We start from the raw sequence: 16,749 nt of genomic DNA on the forward strand, positions 1-16,749 counted from the left end.
AAATGCCAATGCCAAATCTCGCACCACCGTTTGAATATAAGCGACGCAAATTGTGGGTCGAGACACCGTCTTTGACTGGGTGTGTTCCAGACAGCGATGATGAAATTGAATCTAAGGCGGGCTCTCCGGCACTGGTTAGTCAAGAATGCGAGGACAATGACGTGGCGGCACATAAAGATGGAGAAAGTAGCGATCGAGAACTACAGCCTTTTGGCGACGGTTGCCGTTGCGAACTAATTGGTGCATATGTTCAGGAGATTTTGGAAGGCTTCGACAGGTTTATGGATGACGACGAAAACTATCAAATGACTACAACAACAACGGACGACGACGAAGATGAAACGATGTCCACGGTCGGCAGCGTGGAGTCCCAAGATGAACTTTGCAATAGCCACAAAGACGATCAAGGCTTTACTCTACTGATCAATGCAACTACTGTAACGCATTTTATACAGAAGGCTTACTACGTGGCCCTACTCGCTGTACTAACCTGTTCTATCTTCCAGTCCCCATCTGTTCATATAGAGGCACCGAATCGACGCCAATATATACGAATGAATGGATGCTACTATTGATGGTCCCTAAGGTCGACGAACTTGTCATAAATCCTGTTGAAACGAAACAGCCCTGCCGTGTCCCCAACTACTCTTAGGATTGGTTGATAACTATAGCCGTAGCAATAATTACTTCTCTCTACTTCCGTAAGTGCTAGTAGATGTCTATATATATATCAATTTGCTATAAAAGTAATAATTATAATATGATCAACCTTCCTTGACTTTCGCAAACACTAATATACAAATGATATCCCACGTTGCCGGTACAACACCAAAATCACTCCAATTATTCATTTGCACAAGTGTTGTATCCATTGCCTATTCATCAATCCATCATAAATGAAATCCATTACCCATTTTGAAGTTCGGATCGAGTAAATATATCGTACCAAAAACGACAAAGCCATAAACGAGGGGAAGTTTTGAAAACCATACCTTGAACCCCTTATCCTCTATCATTACGACTATCGCCAAACGTCGGAACTTGCTTGCGTCTCCTCTCGCCCATAGGGACTTGTAGAGGTTGAGACATCGAGAAGTTTGTGCTTATCATGTCTGTGGCGGGCGTATCACTTTCCCACAAAGCATCCCTCGAAGCTATGCCAGATAACGCATACGACGACGCCATCAGCCCATTCCCCGGTGACGGTTGGGGCCTCGGACGAATAAAGGATGGCGTCTGCTGTTGTTGTTGTTGTTGTTGTTGTTGTTGCTGTTGCTGACACTGATTTTTACGCGCCCGATCTCTAACATCGGCTGTGATAGTTGCCCATCGGGGTGAGCCCTGGGCAGGATATTCTGATCGTGTGGTTAGTGGGGCAATTACAGCTGATGCACACGGACGCCGGGAATACTGAATATTCTTAGACACGCTAGATCGCACACCGTGAATTGGAACCATGCCAGTCTCATGACCAGTCGCCTGAACCAATGACTGGGAAAACCTCTGAACTCGCCGAGAATCCATATGTGGCACTGGAGGTGGTGGGAATGGCGGAGGAGTTCCGAGTGCCGGAGCACGTCGCCCAAGGTGATGTGACGGCAATACAGGGCCGGACATAACAGACGGAAAAATCGGTTGAATCATGATTGAACTTTCAGGGAACTGCACCTGACTCGGCATTCGTGGTGATAGACGCTGAGCTTGTCTTCTCTTTGTTACGCCAGGATGAGGAGCAGCACTCACAAAATTGGGCGCCAATGAACTGGACCTTTGGGCTAATGTACTTGATCTCGCAAGCAGTGCACCTTGGCGGGAAGAAGGAGGCACCTCAGATAACGTGGCTTCCTGCTTAATCGTAGCTGGCTGTGGGAAATGCCCTGAGGTCGCGGGTGTGAGAACTGGGGGAGGAGGCAATTGGTGCTTCTGGGAAATCGAGGACTCCGCGAGCACTTCATCCTCCCGACAAATACCTAATTGAAGGTCTGCGACAGATGTGCGTATGGAATTTTCAACATCGGACCCTGACTTCATTGAGATATCGGTCGACGATACTTCCACGTCCGGCTCAGACCCAGGGACAGAAGATCTCAGCGGTTCGGCTTTCATAACCAACAGTTCACGAGATTCAAGCTCTTTCCATACTGCCGACCTCTGTCTGCGCGGAACATTGTAAATATCGGATGTACCTATCGGCAGCTGTCTAACCGCACTCTCCGAAGAAGGTGAGTGGTTGTCCTTAGTGCCAGACCTACCCATAAATTTTGCCATAAATCCTTTCACCCTGTCGGACCCGAAATTTTTCACGCTATCCTTGGCTACATCAGTAATAGTGGTGACTATGCTGATACTAGAAGGAACCGGGACAGTGGTAGTCGCGGGGGAAGGAACATTCGTATCGCTGGAAACAGCCTCACGCCGTAACAGGGCGCCGCTTCCCTTTAATGTCAATTTCTTCCGTTTACGAACAGAAGATCCACGGTTTCTAAAAGTTGATGTCATTGGAGACGGAAAAGATGTTTCCTGTAACACGTCTGCGACGTGGATCGTAGTCGATGTCCGTTGAGGCATCGGTGACGAAGGAGGCGTAGGTAGCATCCTGTCGGGCCGGGCGAGCTGCAATGGTGCCATCGGTTCCTTGCGATCGCTATTAGCCCACTGAAGAGCCTTTGAAATCTCTTCTTCCACCTCAATGACCATAGAAACGTGATGCTTCCATCGAGCTTGCTCATACCACTGCATTTCTTCCTGGAGAGCGCGTCTGGGCTCTTTAGAGGTTGCCCAACTCAGGTCCCCTCCTTCGTCTGGCTTGACTCTAGCAGTTTGTGAACTACTTGCAGCTGCATACACCGCTTCTCGCAATCGTTTGACTCTCTCTTCACCAGGGCTTGCAGCACTCACTACATTCACAGTCCGCGCACTTGGTGCAGCGTTCAATGACTGATATTCACGATAAAGGGACAACAACGACGGGCGATCCCGCAACTTTACACCAGCCGCTGCAGCGGCAGTGGCAACAACGACCGTGGACTCGGTTCGATTGTGAAACATAAAGCTTCGTGATGCAAGGCGACGAAGATTATTTCGGCCGTGCGCCGCCCTAACTTGAGATAGGGTCCGATCTTGCAACACAGATTTTGCACTAAGTCTCTCTTCGAAGACGACAAAACGATCCTTGCATTTCAGATCAGACAAAACGTTCGAAATCTCGGAAACAGCTGCGTCAAACTCTACAATAACATGAGCGGAGAAGATAGACTGTCGACTGCTTAGCTCTTCAGGACCGTGTGCACACAACCAAGTCCACCAATAAGCATCGTCAAGCGGCAACTTGGCAATTTCTAGAGACTGCTGAATAGATACATCTGATTCGGCCTCGAGTGCTCTCGGTGGCTGAGGTTTGCGTCGGGATGGGGCGCGGAATAACAGTTCGGCCGATGGTAACGACAGCCCTGGGTTCGAAAGCGTTGGGCACGACTCTGTTGGGAACCCGCGAGATATAAATTGTGACCAGCTACTAGCTGTAGGTGGTGTTTCCGGTCCGGTAGAGCTTTCAGTAGACCACTTGGATGAGCCACTGGTGTTTCGAGTGCGAGGTTGTCGTTCAGTCGCATCGGTATCCGAATTTGGAGAATCGCGAACGGCGTCATTCCAAAAACCGTAATCCTTGAAATGTGCCCATTCTTCTGAACAAATTGATTGTGCTGATTCGATATTGGACTTTTTCGCCTTCAGAGATACGTACGGAGATATTGGCTTAACATTCGCCGTACACGTAGAAGAGGACTTCTCGTTGGAGTCGGAAATATATGAGCACACATCGTTCAGAATTTTTGTGAATTCATCAGTCAAGAAGCTGTCGACCCCAGCCGTTGAGGAGCACTGGGACGCGTAAAGGAAGGCTTCGACGGCCGCGTCGTTGGCTGAGACGTCACCAACATTAGGATTGCGACGAGCGAGACCATGGAATCGGTCAAGGATGTGCCTTGGGGAGGACGAGTAACCTTTCACAAAAGCAGACAAGAGTAACGCGTCTGTCGACGAGGAGGAGGTCGAAATTGTTGGCGGATAAGGGGTTGATGAAAGCAATGTGCTCAGAGTGATGGGCAGTGGAGAGATAGATGCTAAAGTTGCAGTGGGAGAGGCCGACTGCGAGCGCAGATATCCAAAGAATAAGTGAGCGGAAGCATCGGCCGCCCTGTAATGTTGGCTGGTTAAAGACTGCTTTGCGTAAGCGATAGACATCTGAAATCACTTACTTTGACCAGATTTTATATCCTTCTGAAAACGTTGGCCTCGTCTGGGAACCACCAACAGCGCCATTAACATTGTCGCTCTCTTCCACAAGACGGACCATATCCTCGCTCAGAGAGAATGCCCACCAAGCAGCCAAACGCGCGATTTTGCGTCCCGCCATACCCGACGTTTTCCAGTGCGATGCGAGAGCCGACAGCAAGTCGAAGAAATTGAAAATAATACGTGATCGTGCGGGCGAGTCAGCTGCAACGGGGATAATCATCTTGAACGCGTTCTGGGCCCTGCCGGTATCTACTATTGTTAGAACAGGACGATAAGAGTGAAAATCGCGCCGTACCTTCTTCACCCGCTTTAAACAATTCGTATACATCCCATGTCACAATTCCACCGGGAATACGCGCCCAGACCCACTTCAACGCGCTTACAATTACAAAGATGTCCGAAAGCTTGATCTCGCGCTGGATTTCTGATGAGACCAACGCATCAGCCTCGTAAAATATTCGGTGAACGAAACGCTTAGCTTCGATAAGATCGTAAGTGGGTCGGCATGGCAATAGCACTAATGGTTCCAGCACGCCGCGTAATTTAATTTCGTCAATTGCAAGACCGATGAAGCGGTCGGCCACATCGAGAGATATCGATGTACGTGCCCATATGTCGTCTGGTGAGTATCGGGGAAGATCACTGATAATATCATGGGCTGAATCGAGAGGTGAACCAGGACCAGTGCTTACGGGTGTGAGCGGAGACGCGAAATTCCGCATTGCGTCCAACGGTCGAAAACCGCGGAAGAAGCCGGGCATCTTGTTGATTGGGACGATCACAGAGACGAGGTGTTAGAATTGTAACTTCAAGGATTGCGATATATAGTGTAGGTCAAGTGCAGAAAGTAAAGAGGAGTCAAGGGAAGGCAAAGCTCAAGGAGTATATGGGGGTATATCAGGAAAACAGAACCGCGAGACACTTTTTTGGGATGAGGCACCCACATGGCTTTCAGGAATGTAGCTCGAATAGATTGGGGACTGCTGTGAACGAGATCACGCGGTAGACGTATCAGCAAATTAAAGGAAGATATCCTAGTCTAGGCACAGTGCGACACGTCGTCGCAATTGTGAATCTGTTGTATGGGGGAGGACATATGTAAGATCTGCAGGACGCGGTTAGCTTTTCCTGGCGCGATGCCTCAGTTCAGACATTATTAGCCCGTAGGAATGGTTCAGGGGCATCAAAATTTATCATGGATCACCCAATCACGACAAATATTGTTTGCGGGTGCAGCACCCTTTATATTTTGTTGAGCCGTAGCAGCAGTGGCATGGCAGTTCAGACGATAAATGCTCAATGTGTATTTTATGACAGTTCTGGAAGCCTGGAAGGGCCGACAGCGTGGGAACAGGGCTTCTTCGAATGCCTGGCGAACACCCATCCGCTAGCGAGTTGAGGCTAAATCGTTGCTCAGACTAACCTCCTTTGTGATGATACCTTGCTTCGTCACGTATGATGGAATGGTGGCAAGACCTCCCCCCGTGCATGTTTATGGCGACCCCGGTTGATTGCAGGGCTTCTACGCTGGTAGTGAACTACGTTAATGATGCACAACAAAGTATCTAGGTCTCCCGACGCAAGTCCAAAGCATGCAGGATGGTACCACCAAGACCTCGGCCTTTTGTTCCTAAATTCAAAATCCGGGGTTTGGTGGCCGTCTAATACAAGAGGACGCAAATATACGGGTAGATATACATAATGTCAGACTGGATACATAGCATCACGCTTAGCAAAATGCAGCCGAGGCGCTTTTTGGTCAAGGAGCAGAATTTCTGTTCTCGATCTGGGCTGACAGTACGTGCTAATTCCACGCACGGCCGGCACCAATCATTTATTTTAAGTACTTCACTTCTAGTCATGCCGATATCATCACGTGAGACAGCGCGGAAAGGGAAGTAGCCAACGTAGCCTTTTCTAAGCGTATTCTTACCTCTAACTTCGTTGTCAAATCTACCGATTTCCTGCCAGATTTCTTACAGGCTGCAAAGCAGACATGGCTCCCAACCTCGCAGCATGACCTCATACGTGACATGATCCTAAGTAAGACGCTGAAAACAACCCTGATAGCTGAAGTCGCCAGTTGCAGCGACCGCGCCATTAAAACAATCCGCTCCGATCTTCGCTGCTTTGGCACCAGTCGAGCGCCTCCCAATGGTGGTTGACGCCCTCGGTCCATCACGCCTCCTACCTATCCTTGAGGCTCTTTGTGAGTATTTACTTGAAAAGCCACGTCTCTACGTGGACAAAATGGTACTTTTTCTGTGGGATGAAAGTATTTCACGCGACGTCGGTAATTGGAGCCGGTTTTTATCTCTCCTCATGTTACTCCGAAGTCACAGAAATACTATTGTATGCAATGTAGGTATAATCCATGATCAGCCATGTCTAATCGGTGTATTTGCAAAACATATAACGCACTAATCCTTTGCGATTATGTAGTAGACAGGTACAACAGAATATCCTCTCTGAAGAATGCGAACTTATGCTACATGAGAAGTTGCCATTATCATATCCATCATAACAAATTATATCAATAGACATGAAGGAGATATAGTTTGGATTGCGTCATGACAGTGTTTACTCTACGCCTTCTTATCGGCGCCGTATGCGCGGGTAGCATACTGTCCATCGATGACAATCAAGTCTTGAGGACGGTAATCCTTAGTGCCCTTTAAGTAAGTCTCGATGATGTTCTTAGTACCTTGCGCATATCGGACCTGGGCGTCAATCGAAGTACCGGAGATGTGAGGAGTCATCGCGTTACCACCTCCGTACGGGTTACGCATATCTCTCCATGGGTGATTGGCAGGGGCAGGCTGCGGGAACCAGACGTCACCACCATATCCACGGAGATGACCAGACTTGAGTGCTGCGGCGACATCTTCCTTGACACAAATTGCACCACGGGCAGTGTTGACAAGCCAAGCGCCTTTCTTGAACTTCGCCAACAAATCCTTGTTAACCAAGCCATATGTGGACTCATGAAGCGGGCAGTTGACGGTTACGACGTCCGCCATAGAGACAAGCTCTTCGAGGGAGTCGACGCGACGGACGTTAAGTTCTTTTTCAAGTTCCGGAGATAAACCCTGGTAGTCGTAGTAAAGAAGCTCCTTGGGTTCGAAGGCAATTAGACGCTTCAGAACTCGTTGACCGATACGACCAGCGCCGATTGTAGCGATGATTTTACCTTCAACATCAAAAGAATTCTTTGCAGCAGCTGCAACATCCCACTCATTATCTATTATCTGCTCATGAGCCGGCACGAAATTCCGAACGAGCTGGCGCACTTTTTAGCATCAATAGTCAACAAACAGCACGCTATACATACAGCCAAGATTGTCATGACGACATGTTCAGCGACAGAGGTCACATTTGATCCGGTTACTTCAGCTACTGTAATTTTTCGCTCATTGGCCGCAGCCAAGTCAATGTGGTCAGAGCCGACGCCAGCAGTAACTAACAACTTGAGGTTCTTGGCTTTCTCAATTCGTTCACGAGTAATATAACCCGGATGGAAGGGAGTTGTGATTACAATCTGCAAATTTGTGTCAGTCCATTCTAGCATTCAGCTAAAGAGAGTATAATAGGCTACTTGCCTCCGCATCGACAATTTCGCGGTCAAGGACACTATCTGCGCCTTCCTTCGAGTCCGTGGTAACATAGGAGTGGCCATGTGATTCAAGCCACTCACGGATACCAAGTTCGTTCTCGAGACACCCGTACATGCGAGGCTCGTCCTTAGCGTGCTGGCCACCCTGTTATCCGTTAGACTGAATTCCGCCGAAGTATGGTGCATCACTCACCTTATACAAAACTGCTAAAACTTTGACCATTGCTAGTATTTAGAGGCTATTGAAATGGATACAAAATAACTGCCACCTGTTGAGACTGAATGGAATTGGAGTTAGAGGAAGATCGGCGCCGGAGGGGGCAGGTTGTGGGTAGCGATGTGGGAAGCAATGTGGGTAGCGATGTGATATTTATATCGGTTTCCAATTGAGAAGGACGCGGTTTGCGCCTTGTTCCAGAGCGTGGGAACGAGCGGGCGTGACATAACAGATTGGCTAACTACCGGCGATTGGACAAGGTCGGGGTCGGCCGTTAGGTTGTCTAGTTCGTCCACGTTGATGGCAAGAGGTTGGTCTGGCGAACCTTGCCCCGCACTTGCCGGCGGTCGCTGGATATCTTTCGGCGACATCTCGGTATCTGAGCTAGGAGCATATTTAATGCGCCATTTAATATTTCCTACGTGGGCTCTTTTTGTCCCTTTTTTGCTCAATAACGGATTTGATCTGCGGGCCCCTGTGATTCCTCTGTGCATGATCGAGCATGACGTCATACCGAACGCGATACGAAACCCTGGTCTCGGCATTTTGTTCCCAAGTTCAAAATCCGGGGTTTGGTGGCCGCTAATGCAAGAGAACGCGATACTCATATTCCTCTGTAGCTCGACAGGCAGGAATCTGTCTAGATTTGTCCGAGAAGTATGGAATGGTCAGCAAAAATTGCCTCGGTCAACTTTCCACAGAAGTGGTAAAATCGTTCCGAGCAGAAGTGCTTCAATGCGGGGAAAATACTTTATCAAACTTTGCGGCTCTGATTAGCGAGCCACCACATGCACGGGGAAATGGTCTCGTAACAACTAAAGGTATGGAACGACCAGAACGTCCGCGGTCTATTCAAAAAGCGGTTTTTATACCTGATTAAGCATTGATGCTAATGTCATAATACAAAACTGGATGAGCTAGACATGGGGAAATGTGCAATTTGTTATCTTCGGAGTTATCACCAGGCCTATTCTTATTTTGCACAATTAGTTCAGGGGTGGCGGCCAAGGCAACGCGACACGCGGCATCAGTGAGATCAACCCTGACCCTGACAGCGAATCACTGCGGAGTGAAAAAAATGTGCGCGTGTAGTTGACATAAAAGTAGTCAATGGAGAATTTGATTGAACATAGACACCAAATACCGAATGAAGATTGAGTCGATGTGATAAAACTGCATATAAAACACTTCCTGTGTTGTACTTTTAAATGCACCACAGCACGGTAGATAACGCCGCAGAGTATCGTGTCGGGCCATGCGACACACACACTATTATTGATTCGGACTTGTACATTTCTTGTCAGGGTACTTTCGATCAATATGCTTATAAAACGAAACCCGCCAACTTGAAACTTTAAACTATTCTATTCCGCCCGATTACAGATGAATGCATAATTGTATAAACAGTAAATATCGATATCTATGAACGTGGCCCCTAATTTATGGAACGGTGTCACTCACACTAACTCTACACTGCCTCAATATTGCCGCAATATTATGCGCTCTTGGAAATCTCGTTCTTCACCCAGCCCTCTAAACCGCCTTGGATAATAATATCCTGGAGATTTGGTCCAAGATCACCGATCTTCTGCTCCAAAACGACTCTCGCGTCGGGTTCTGCACCTTCTCGAATCTGAACACGTGCATTACGAACGTCCCATTTAATGAATAAGCCGGTTCGTCGCGTGAGTTCCGGCTCCGAGGCTTTGAATTTTTCGCGCAATAGTGAGATTAGGGCTGGTAGTTCGAGTGTGAGAAGGGCGTTGTTGATACTGTTGCGAAAAAAAATATTTCCGAACGAGCCCGCGACGATGAGACGAATGTCCCTGGCAAGAATGCAAGTAGCCGCCTGTTCACGAGACGAGCCAGTTCTATAAATATTGTCAGCATTTACTGACGGCATGAAGTCGAAATACACACAACTATGTATGTCATACCCGAAGTTAAAGCCGCTGACAATGACATCACCAGCGTATGTCTTGCTACCAAATGACGCATCGTAGTTTTCCATACAGACCTTGGCCATTTTATCACGAGTGACGTCATCTTGGTATGTGTACTTTCCGGGATAGATACCGTCTGTATTGCTGAAAGTTTACGTTAGTATCTGAACACCCCAAAATGGCATCAAGAATTTAATCTTACATGTTGTCGGCATCGCAGAAGACAAGCTCTCCTTCAATCAACGCTGGGAAACCATCCAAAACCTGTGTGGGAGCAGCAGCGTCATCCTCGGCCGCGGCGCCACTGTTGTCGACAGGAAGCTCCGCGCTGACGAGCTGCAAATTGTTCGAAACCAGACCACCTTCGACCTCAGCAGGTGAGCCGATTCTTCCCAGTACAGCCGACGCAGCGACAACTGCCGGCGACGCCAAGTATGCAAGGGCGTCTCTGCTACCCATTCGACCTTTGAAATTTCTATTCGTAGCAGATATGCCGACTTCTCCATCTTGAAGAAGACCGACTCCTAGGCCAATACAAGGGCCACAGCCAGCTGGGAGTGGTTTCGCCCCTGCCTCGAGTAATGTGTTCCATGCACCATCAGCCTCAGCATCAGCCTGGACATTTGAGCTTGCCGCGGCGATGTAAAATTCTACGCTAGGAGCGACCTTGCGTCCCCTAACGACTTTAGCAGCAGCCTGGATATCAGACAGACGACTGTTGGTGCAAGAAACGAGGTACGCTTTCTGGATAGCGATGTCTTGCTTAGCAAGGTCTGTTAGAGAATTCATCACTTTCACGGAATTAGGGCCGGAAACATATGGGGCGAGAGTGGATAGATCGAGGACTAAATGCTTGGCGTAGATGGCATCTTCAGATGGTGACAAGATAGGGTCGCCAATGTGTAAAAGGTCGGCCTGAGCTTCGACGCGATCCGACGATACCCGTGGGTGTGGCTGAGGAAGTCTCAACACTCGGGAACGAAGCCAGTTAATAAGGACTTCGTCAACTGGAAACAGACCAGACAAAGCACCCCATTCGGTAGTCATGTTTGCGATGGTGAGACGGTCGTCAACAGTGAGATCCGGAATGGCATCGCCAACAAACTCAATGGCATGATTCAAAACGTCATCCTTGTTGAAAACACCACAGAGTGCGACAATAACATCCTTTCCAGACACACCAGATGGGAGACGACCACGAAGTTCGACCTTGGCTACCGGAGGGATCTGCCACCAAGTCTGGCCAGTTGCCCAGATAGCTGCCGCATCCGTCCGGACCATAGGGGTCCCTAAACAACCGACGCCACCATACATATTGGAATGTGAGTCTGAGGCGACTGTGAGAGTGCCTGGAAAAGCATATCCTTCCTCAACAAGAATCTGATGGCCAATTCCTCGCCCTGCCGGATAGAAATCAATTCCATGCTTGTGAGCAAAACTTTCGATATTCGCGTATTTTTCGAGATTCTTGGGTGACTTGTTCTGAACATCGTGGTCAAGCGTTAATACCACTTGGCGATCATCATAGACCTTAGTGGCCCCTAGACCATGGAATTTCATTGCGACGGGCCATGAATTGTCGTGAGTCATGCAATGCTGAGGTTTAATTGTAACGAAATCACCTGCTCGAACATATTTTCCCTGAGGTAGCCCAACACTATACCTCTGAACGATTTTCTCGGTCAAATTCTGCGGAACTTTGGCAGCAGTCGCCAGTGTTCGTCTCGAGATACCGGCTCCTATCACGAACAATCCAGTGGCGGGCTTCGGCTGCTTTACATGCGTGCAGGATCTCCACACTGCGGTGACGGTGAACGTCGGACGCGGCATGGCTCCTATTGTCTGTGTTAAGAGCGCGGGGCCAGCAATAGTGCGGTGGAATGTCAAGTGAGCTAGTGTGGGGAAATTTTTCTATGGTTGATTTGGGTTCTCGGGAAAACGCCGGAAACGGGTAACGGCGGACACAAATGAGCGCATCCAATCTCAAAATAAAAAATTGCGAACTCAGACAATTTGATGTTTGATATTATTCTCGAGCCAGTGACCAGTATACTGGGCAATTGAGACCTATTCTCTAAGTACATGCACCGGATTTAATACATTGCTCGATTGCCAGCCCCACATGCAGCATCACCCTCCCCAGCATTCACCTCTACTGCTCAACCGGTTACTTTGCTTAAAGGACGTGTCCCCGTTTGTTCTTGTCCTAGACACCCCTAAACAGACAGCAAAATATTTCTTGTTAGAATTTATTCACAGAAATAAAGAAGGTTCCGTACAGGGGCTCCAGATCATATTTTTGTCGTTCGAAACCCCTGCGGGATCGCTAGACTGGATTAGGTGTTCGAGCTTGCAATTTGTATCGTGCAATCACCTACCACATAAAAGGATTCATGACAAAGTCATTAGCCTACTTCGGAGCGATCAGAGTGAGTAAACACAAAATCTGTCGATCATAATTACTAATTGGGATTACGCAGAATCATTAATACTCGTGGATTCACTCTCAGGTGTCGCTGCAGTTGATCTGGTCACATTTATTGCTCCATTAATTCGACCCGCGTCAACACTAGTTGCGATATCCCACCTTCCGTTGCCAGGATACACAGCTCTACCGACGCCGTCTTATGCTCCATCTGCAACAACTCAGCTGCTCTATCTTGCTACGACGATCATCAAATTGTCTCCTAAGCCCGAGATCGACATCGACGAAGACGACCTGGCGTCTGACACCTTCTTACTTCCACTAGGTTCGAATTCAGCACAATGCAGACTGGAGTTTCTGCACAGAAGGAAGTCAGGTCGGGCCGTACAGGGAAGCTTTAAATTTGATTTTACCACTCATACTCTCACTTTCATTCCGACGTCCACGACTGCTGGCGATTCGGGTGGAACCACGGAACAAGGCGATGATGCGTTACTAAAGGATCTCACGACGTTCAATCTCGGCACCACTGAGAAACAGAGAATTGCAAGGGATAATGTTGAGCTACCATATCTGAAGGCACAACAGGGCGACATGACTGAACCGGTTGTCGGAGGAGCAATTGTATATGAGTTTGAAAAGGAAGACGATTATGACGAAGAGGACCCTTACGAGGATCCGTTTTGACAAACATCACTTGAATTTTCATATAGTCTTTAAGGATTGGTCGGTCACAGCATGCTCCCTACCTGTGGTCACTATTTGAGTGGTCTTCCGCGCCGTACGGCGCAAGGCGGCGCATCGAGCGTCGTCGACATGTAAGATATAGGTCTAGGTAATTTGTGCCAAGGAAGGCTGGACATAATTATATACCAGTGGGTCATTTGTGTACAGGAATCAGAAAAGCAGTGACATTATTCTGAGCAATGTACTATATTTAAAGTGATAATTCATACAAACCCGGTTACAAGCTTCTGCATTTTGTATCGTTAGTAAGTCGTCACTGAAAGCCATCCATACATCGTGATTTCACGGTCTAAGACGGAGGCCCTTATCATGCATTACACTCAGTTTGATCGTTTATCTCAAAAATATCCAATACACAAGAAACACGAAAATCAGTGACGCACCAACCACCGGCGCATACTGTCGTATCATAGCATCAAAATTGATTTGTTTCGCGGCCTTTCTGTATTTGGATGACTCAGCCCGTAGAGACGACGACAGGTTGGTCATGCGATCGAGACTGTCCCCTCTGTAAAGAAGGTCTTCAATGTTCTTGGTCATAACGCGCGTCACATCCTGTAATTCTGAATTGAGCTTATCAAGATTGACTGATGTCCGGCTGTCTTCGTAAACGCGCTTGGTTTTCTGGATAAAGTTGTCTGAAGGAACGGTTATTATTAGTAATTTTGGTCGCAACCGCAAGTACATCCTTGATCCTATAAACGCTCACCAAAGTTTATAAAAGCAAAAGGACGAAGATCAGGCTGGTCGATTCTATGTCCGTATGAATTGATGAATTCTCTGTCGAGCTCATCTAGGTATGTGAAAGCAAGCTTGCGAGGATAAGATTTCTCGCAGATTGTTATATAAATGAGCCCATTTGCAATTAAGTAACTATAAATCTCAGTACAGCCTCCGAGACACAAATGAAATACGAGACAGACATACTGGTGATTATAAGGACCAGATTCAATAGACGCCCGGGGCTCAGATGTCTCGTTCAGTTTTCGGATAATCTCCTTCTCTTCTGTAGTATATTTTGCTAAATCACTTTGATCCTATTTTGCGTCAGAAGTACGATTTACCTACAGAATGGATATTCATCACATATGCGTGCCCATAAAACATACTTGTGAATCATCTGTCGACGCTGCGAGGGGAAGTTCTACAAGAAGTTGTTGGCATAAGCAATGTCTAACTACCATCAACCCGCAAAGTCCGATCAATTGCATTTATCTGTTAATATGTTCTTGTTGACATATGATATATGGCGACACAATGACGACCAGGCGGTTTCTGTAGTGAAGGCATAGTACTCACTGTCATTTAAACGCACGATTGTCGTAGAGCGAATCATGGTGGCTGTTATTGGGGACAAATCACCAAGCTATAGCTTCCTAGTCGTCTTATCCAAACCAGATCTCAGTGATTCTGTCTCAAAGACTGATACTGTTGTGTAAATCTGTCAATACCGCTGACGTAGCTATCAGCCGAAATGCCAGAGCGTAGAAAATGTACACCTAGATCACTTATAACACCGCCACATCTCCAGCCAACTAGGAATTCCGGTAGTGTGGCTCAGACTAAGCTTCGAACGGCGCGGCTCAATGTGAGATAAAAGTGACTTGTGAATTTGTGACCGGGTTGACAGCGGACCGACCATCCGCGCTCTGGGCTTCGTCATCTCATTGAGACTCAAACTGCTGCTTAATTAGCTCAACGCGACAATATATAGTCATTTCAGCTCGCACCTTACGATTCCACGAGTCCTACCTTGCTTGAAAATCAGATGCAGGAGGCTTCGACGCAGAAAATTTAGCGCCAGAGCGCTTTTAGAGTGCAGACTTAAGTCGTTTATATTTGCTGCTGTTGAGTTCAGAATCTTCCCCGGTGTGCACCGTACCATCTCTGCTCGGACAACCTTCTTCACAATCACTAGAATATAGGAGCAGAACCGAAATTTACGCGCAGATGGTTGAAATCGCCTTTACTGTGGTTTGAACAACGTTTATACGATGCATCATCATCAACGGCAGCAGCAGCAACAACAACAACAACAACAACAACAACAACAGCAGCAGCAGCATGGCGCTGCGGACGATGCACTGCTGCAGACTGGTACGATTAGGGTGCCGTTTGGAGGGACGTACAATACCAGCGGTCAGTACTATGTTTTTCCAAATGCGAGGATTCCGGCACCCCACAGCTCGTCCGGTCAACCGAACACTTCGTCAAGCGCTAGTGCAAATAACAAGCAGCAAGGTGCATTGCGCCGGCGGAACAGACGGGCTTATCAACAGACAGGTTCAGGATTTGGGCAGCAAGACCAAAAAGATCCGGATTATGATCGATCGTTGCCACTTCAGGCTCTTGATGAAAGCGGCGAGGTTCACCCGAACATGACAGCTAGTGGGTCTACTCTTGCTAATGTCAATGCCGTGACCCCAGCATATGGCTTGATGTCTAGTGGCGAATTGCCATCAGGCCCAAGGCAGCTGTATGATCCGAAAACAGATCCTATACCGGCGTACACAAAACCTCAGTCACAGACTCATCTTCAGCAGAACAAAGATGAATCCGGTAGTAACCATGGAAATACTGGCGTTGGCGGAGGACGGCGCAGAAATCGCGATCGTGATCGTCGAAATAAACGTCGAGGGGATAGCGATCGTGAGGGAAATGCTCGCGAAGCAAAAGCAAACGATAATGCAACCACCGGCTCTCAAACTGGAGGTCATGAGATCAACCGCCGTTTCGGTGGGAAGTTATATAATCCTGACTCAGAGATTGAGGAGATAGTTGGGGGGAATAGCGTCAAAATGGGATCGCCAAATAATGCTGGAGGTGGCGGAAGACGTCGTGGACGAGACAGGAACACTAGGCACAGGGGCGGACAGACCGAATCTCATAAGCTCCACGAACCAGCACCAGCTATTGCGTCCGCGTCCCATACGCGCGAGTCAGGAAAGATTATGCTTCTGAAAAATCCAAATTCTGAGAATGTGAGCAAGTCGACGCGGTCTAAAATTGTCCCGCAGCTGGAATATCACAGAGACACTCCGCAAGAGATAGAACAGAAGGTCCGATCAGTTTATGGGAAAATTGTGTACCTTGAGGGACAATCCATCGAGATTGATACGAAGCAGGAAGCATATGCCTGGAATCACCAGTCAGAGTTTGATGAGTTACTTTGGTGGGATCTTATTCAACTTCATGAACGTCTTATTGAGGAGTATGAGGAATTTTTATTTGCGTGCCACATGGTGAATTCTACGCCAGCTATTCAAAATTTGCCGAAAAAGTACAAGATCCCATCGCGAATGTGGAAAAATGGCGTTTCAAGGTTGATCGAGCTTCTTCGTGCATTTCTGCCAGAGTCTTTTGATTCGCTCGTGTCCTTTATTTACTTCACTTACAAGATTCTTACGCGTCTTTATGAATTTATTCCCACAGAGGAGGGGACTTGGTTGGAGTGCCTTGGGGATCTGGCGAGATGCCGAATGGCCATTGAGACTAACTGGGATGATCG

The 16,749-nt window shown here is 47.8% G+C and overlaps 6 protein-coding genes across 6 annotated transcripts; 2 read left to right on the forward strand and 4 right to left on the reverse strand.

Annotated features, from left to right (window-relative positions):
* Nucleotides 1-1,002: 1,002 nt before the first annotated feature.
* Nucleotides 1,003-5,057, reverse strand: V1508DRAFT_433080 (uncharacterized protein; the record flags this gene model as incomplete). The annotated part of the gene is made up of 3 exons (XM_066941967.1): nt 1,003-4,195; nt 4,257-4,545; nt 4,592-5,057. The coding sequence occupies 3 exons, from the start codon at nt 5,055-5,057 to the stop codon at nt 1,003-1,005; spliced, it is 3,948 nt and encodes a 1,315-aa protein (XP_066795380.1).
* A 1,604-nt stretch (nt 5,058-6,661) lies between these two features.
* V1508DRAFT_418988 (uncharacterized protein) lies at nt 6,662-8,386 on the reverse strand. The gene is made up of 4 exons (XM_066940537.1): nt 8,103-8,386; nt 7,896-8,054; nt 7,628-7,834; nt 6,662-7,577 (listed from the first exon to the last, which is right to left on the reverse strand). Exons 1-4 carry the CDS (start codon nt 8,130-8,132, stop codon nt 6,882-6,884), a joined length of 1,092 nt encoding a protein of 363 aa, XP_066795381.1. The 5' UTR covers nt 8,133-8,386; the 3' UTR covers nt 6,662-6,881.
* Nucleotides 8,387-9,268: 882 nt separating this feature from the next.
* V1508DRAFT_439942 (uncharacterized protein) lies at nt 9,269-11,966 on the reverse strand. The gene is made up of 3 exons (XM_066942238.1): nt 10,272-11,966; nt 10,064-10,213; nt 9,269-9,997 (listed from the first exon to the last, which is right to left on the reverse strand). Exons 1-3 carry the CDS (start codon nt 11,897-11,899, stop codon nt 9,622-9,624), a joined length of 2,154 nt encoding a protein of 717 aa, XP_066795382.1. The 5' UTR covers nt 11,900-11,966; the 3' UTR covers nt 9,269-9,621.
* A 59-nt stretch (nt 11,967-12,025) lies between these two features.
* Nucleotides 12,026-13,514, forward strand: V1508DRAFT_418991 (Elongator complex protein 5). The gene is made up of 2 exons (XM_066940538.1): nt 12,026-12,498; nt 12,550-13,514. The coding sequence occupies exons 1-2, from the start codon at nt 12,192-12,194 to the stop codon at nt 13,179-13,181; spliced, it is 939 nt and encodes a 312-aa protein (XP_066795383.1). The 5' UTR covers nt 12,026-12,191; the 3' UTR covers nt 13,182-13,514.
* Nucleotides 13,389-14,687, reverse strand: V1508DRAFT_159093 (Longin-like domain-containing protein). The gene is made up of 5 exons (XM_066936066.1): nt 14,541-14,687; nt 14,351-14,385; nt 14,169-14,278; nt 13,951-14,114; nt 13,389-13,879 (listed from the first exon to the last, which is right to left on the reverse strand). The coding sequence occupies exons 1-5, from the start codon at nt 14,575-14,577 to the stop codon at nt 13,575-13,577; spliced, it is 651 nt and encodes a 216-aa protein (XP_066795384.1). The 5' UTR covers nt 14,578-14,687; the 3' UTR covers nt 13,389-13,574.
* A 548-nt stretch (nt 14,688-15,235) lies between these two features.
* Nucleotides 15,236-16,723, forward strand: V1508DRAFT_398007 (uncharacterized protein; the record flags this gene model as incomplete). Its single annotated transcript, XM_066938187.1, has 1 exon — nt 15,236-16,723. A coding segment is annotated over one exon (1,488 nt), but the record flags the coding sequence as incomplete, so codon positions are not given.
* Between the last annotated feature and the right edge of the window lie 26 nt (nt 16,724-16,749).

This window comes from Lipomyces doorenjongii (genome assembly GCF_038497915.1).
Source record: "Lipomyces doorenjongii strain NRRL Y-27504 unplaced genomic scaffold V1508scaffold_30, whole genome shotgun sequence".
Taxonomy (NCBI): domain Eukaryota; kingdom Fungi; phylum Ascomycota; class Lipomycetes; order Lipomycetales; family Lipomycetaceae; genus Lipomyces; species Lipomyces doorenjongii.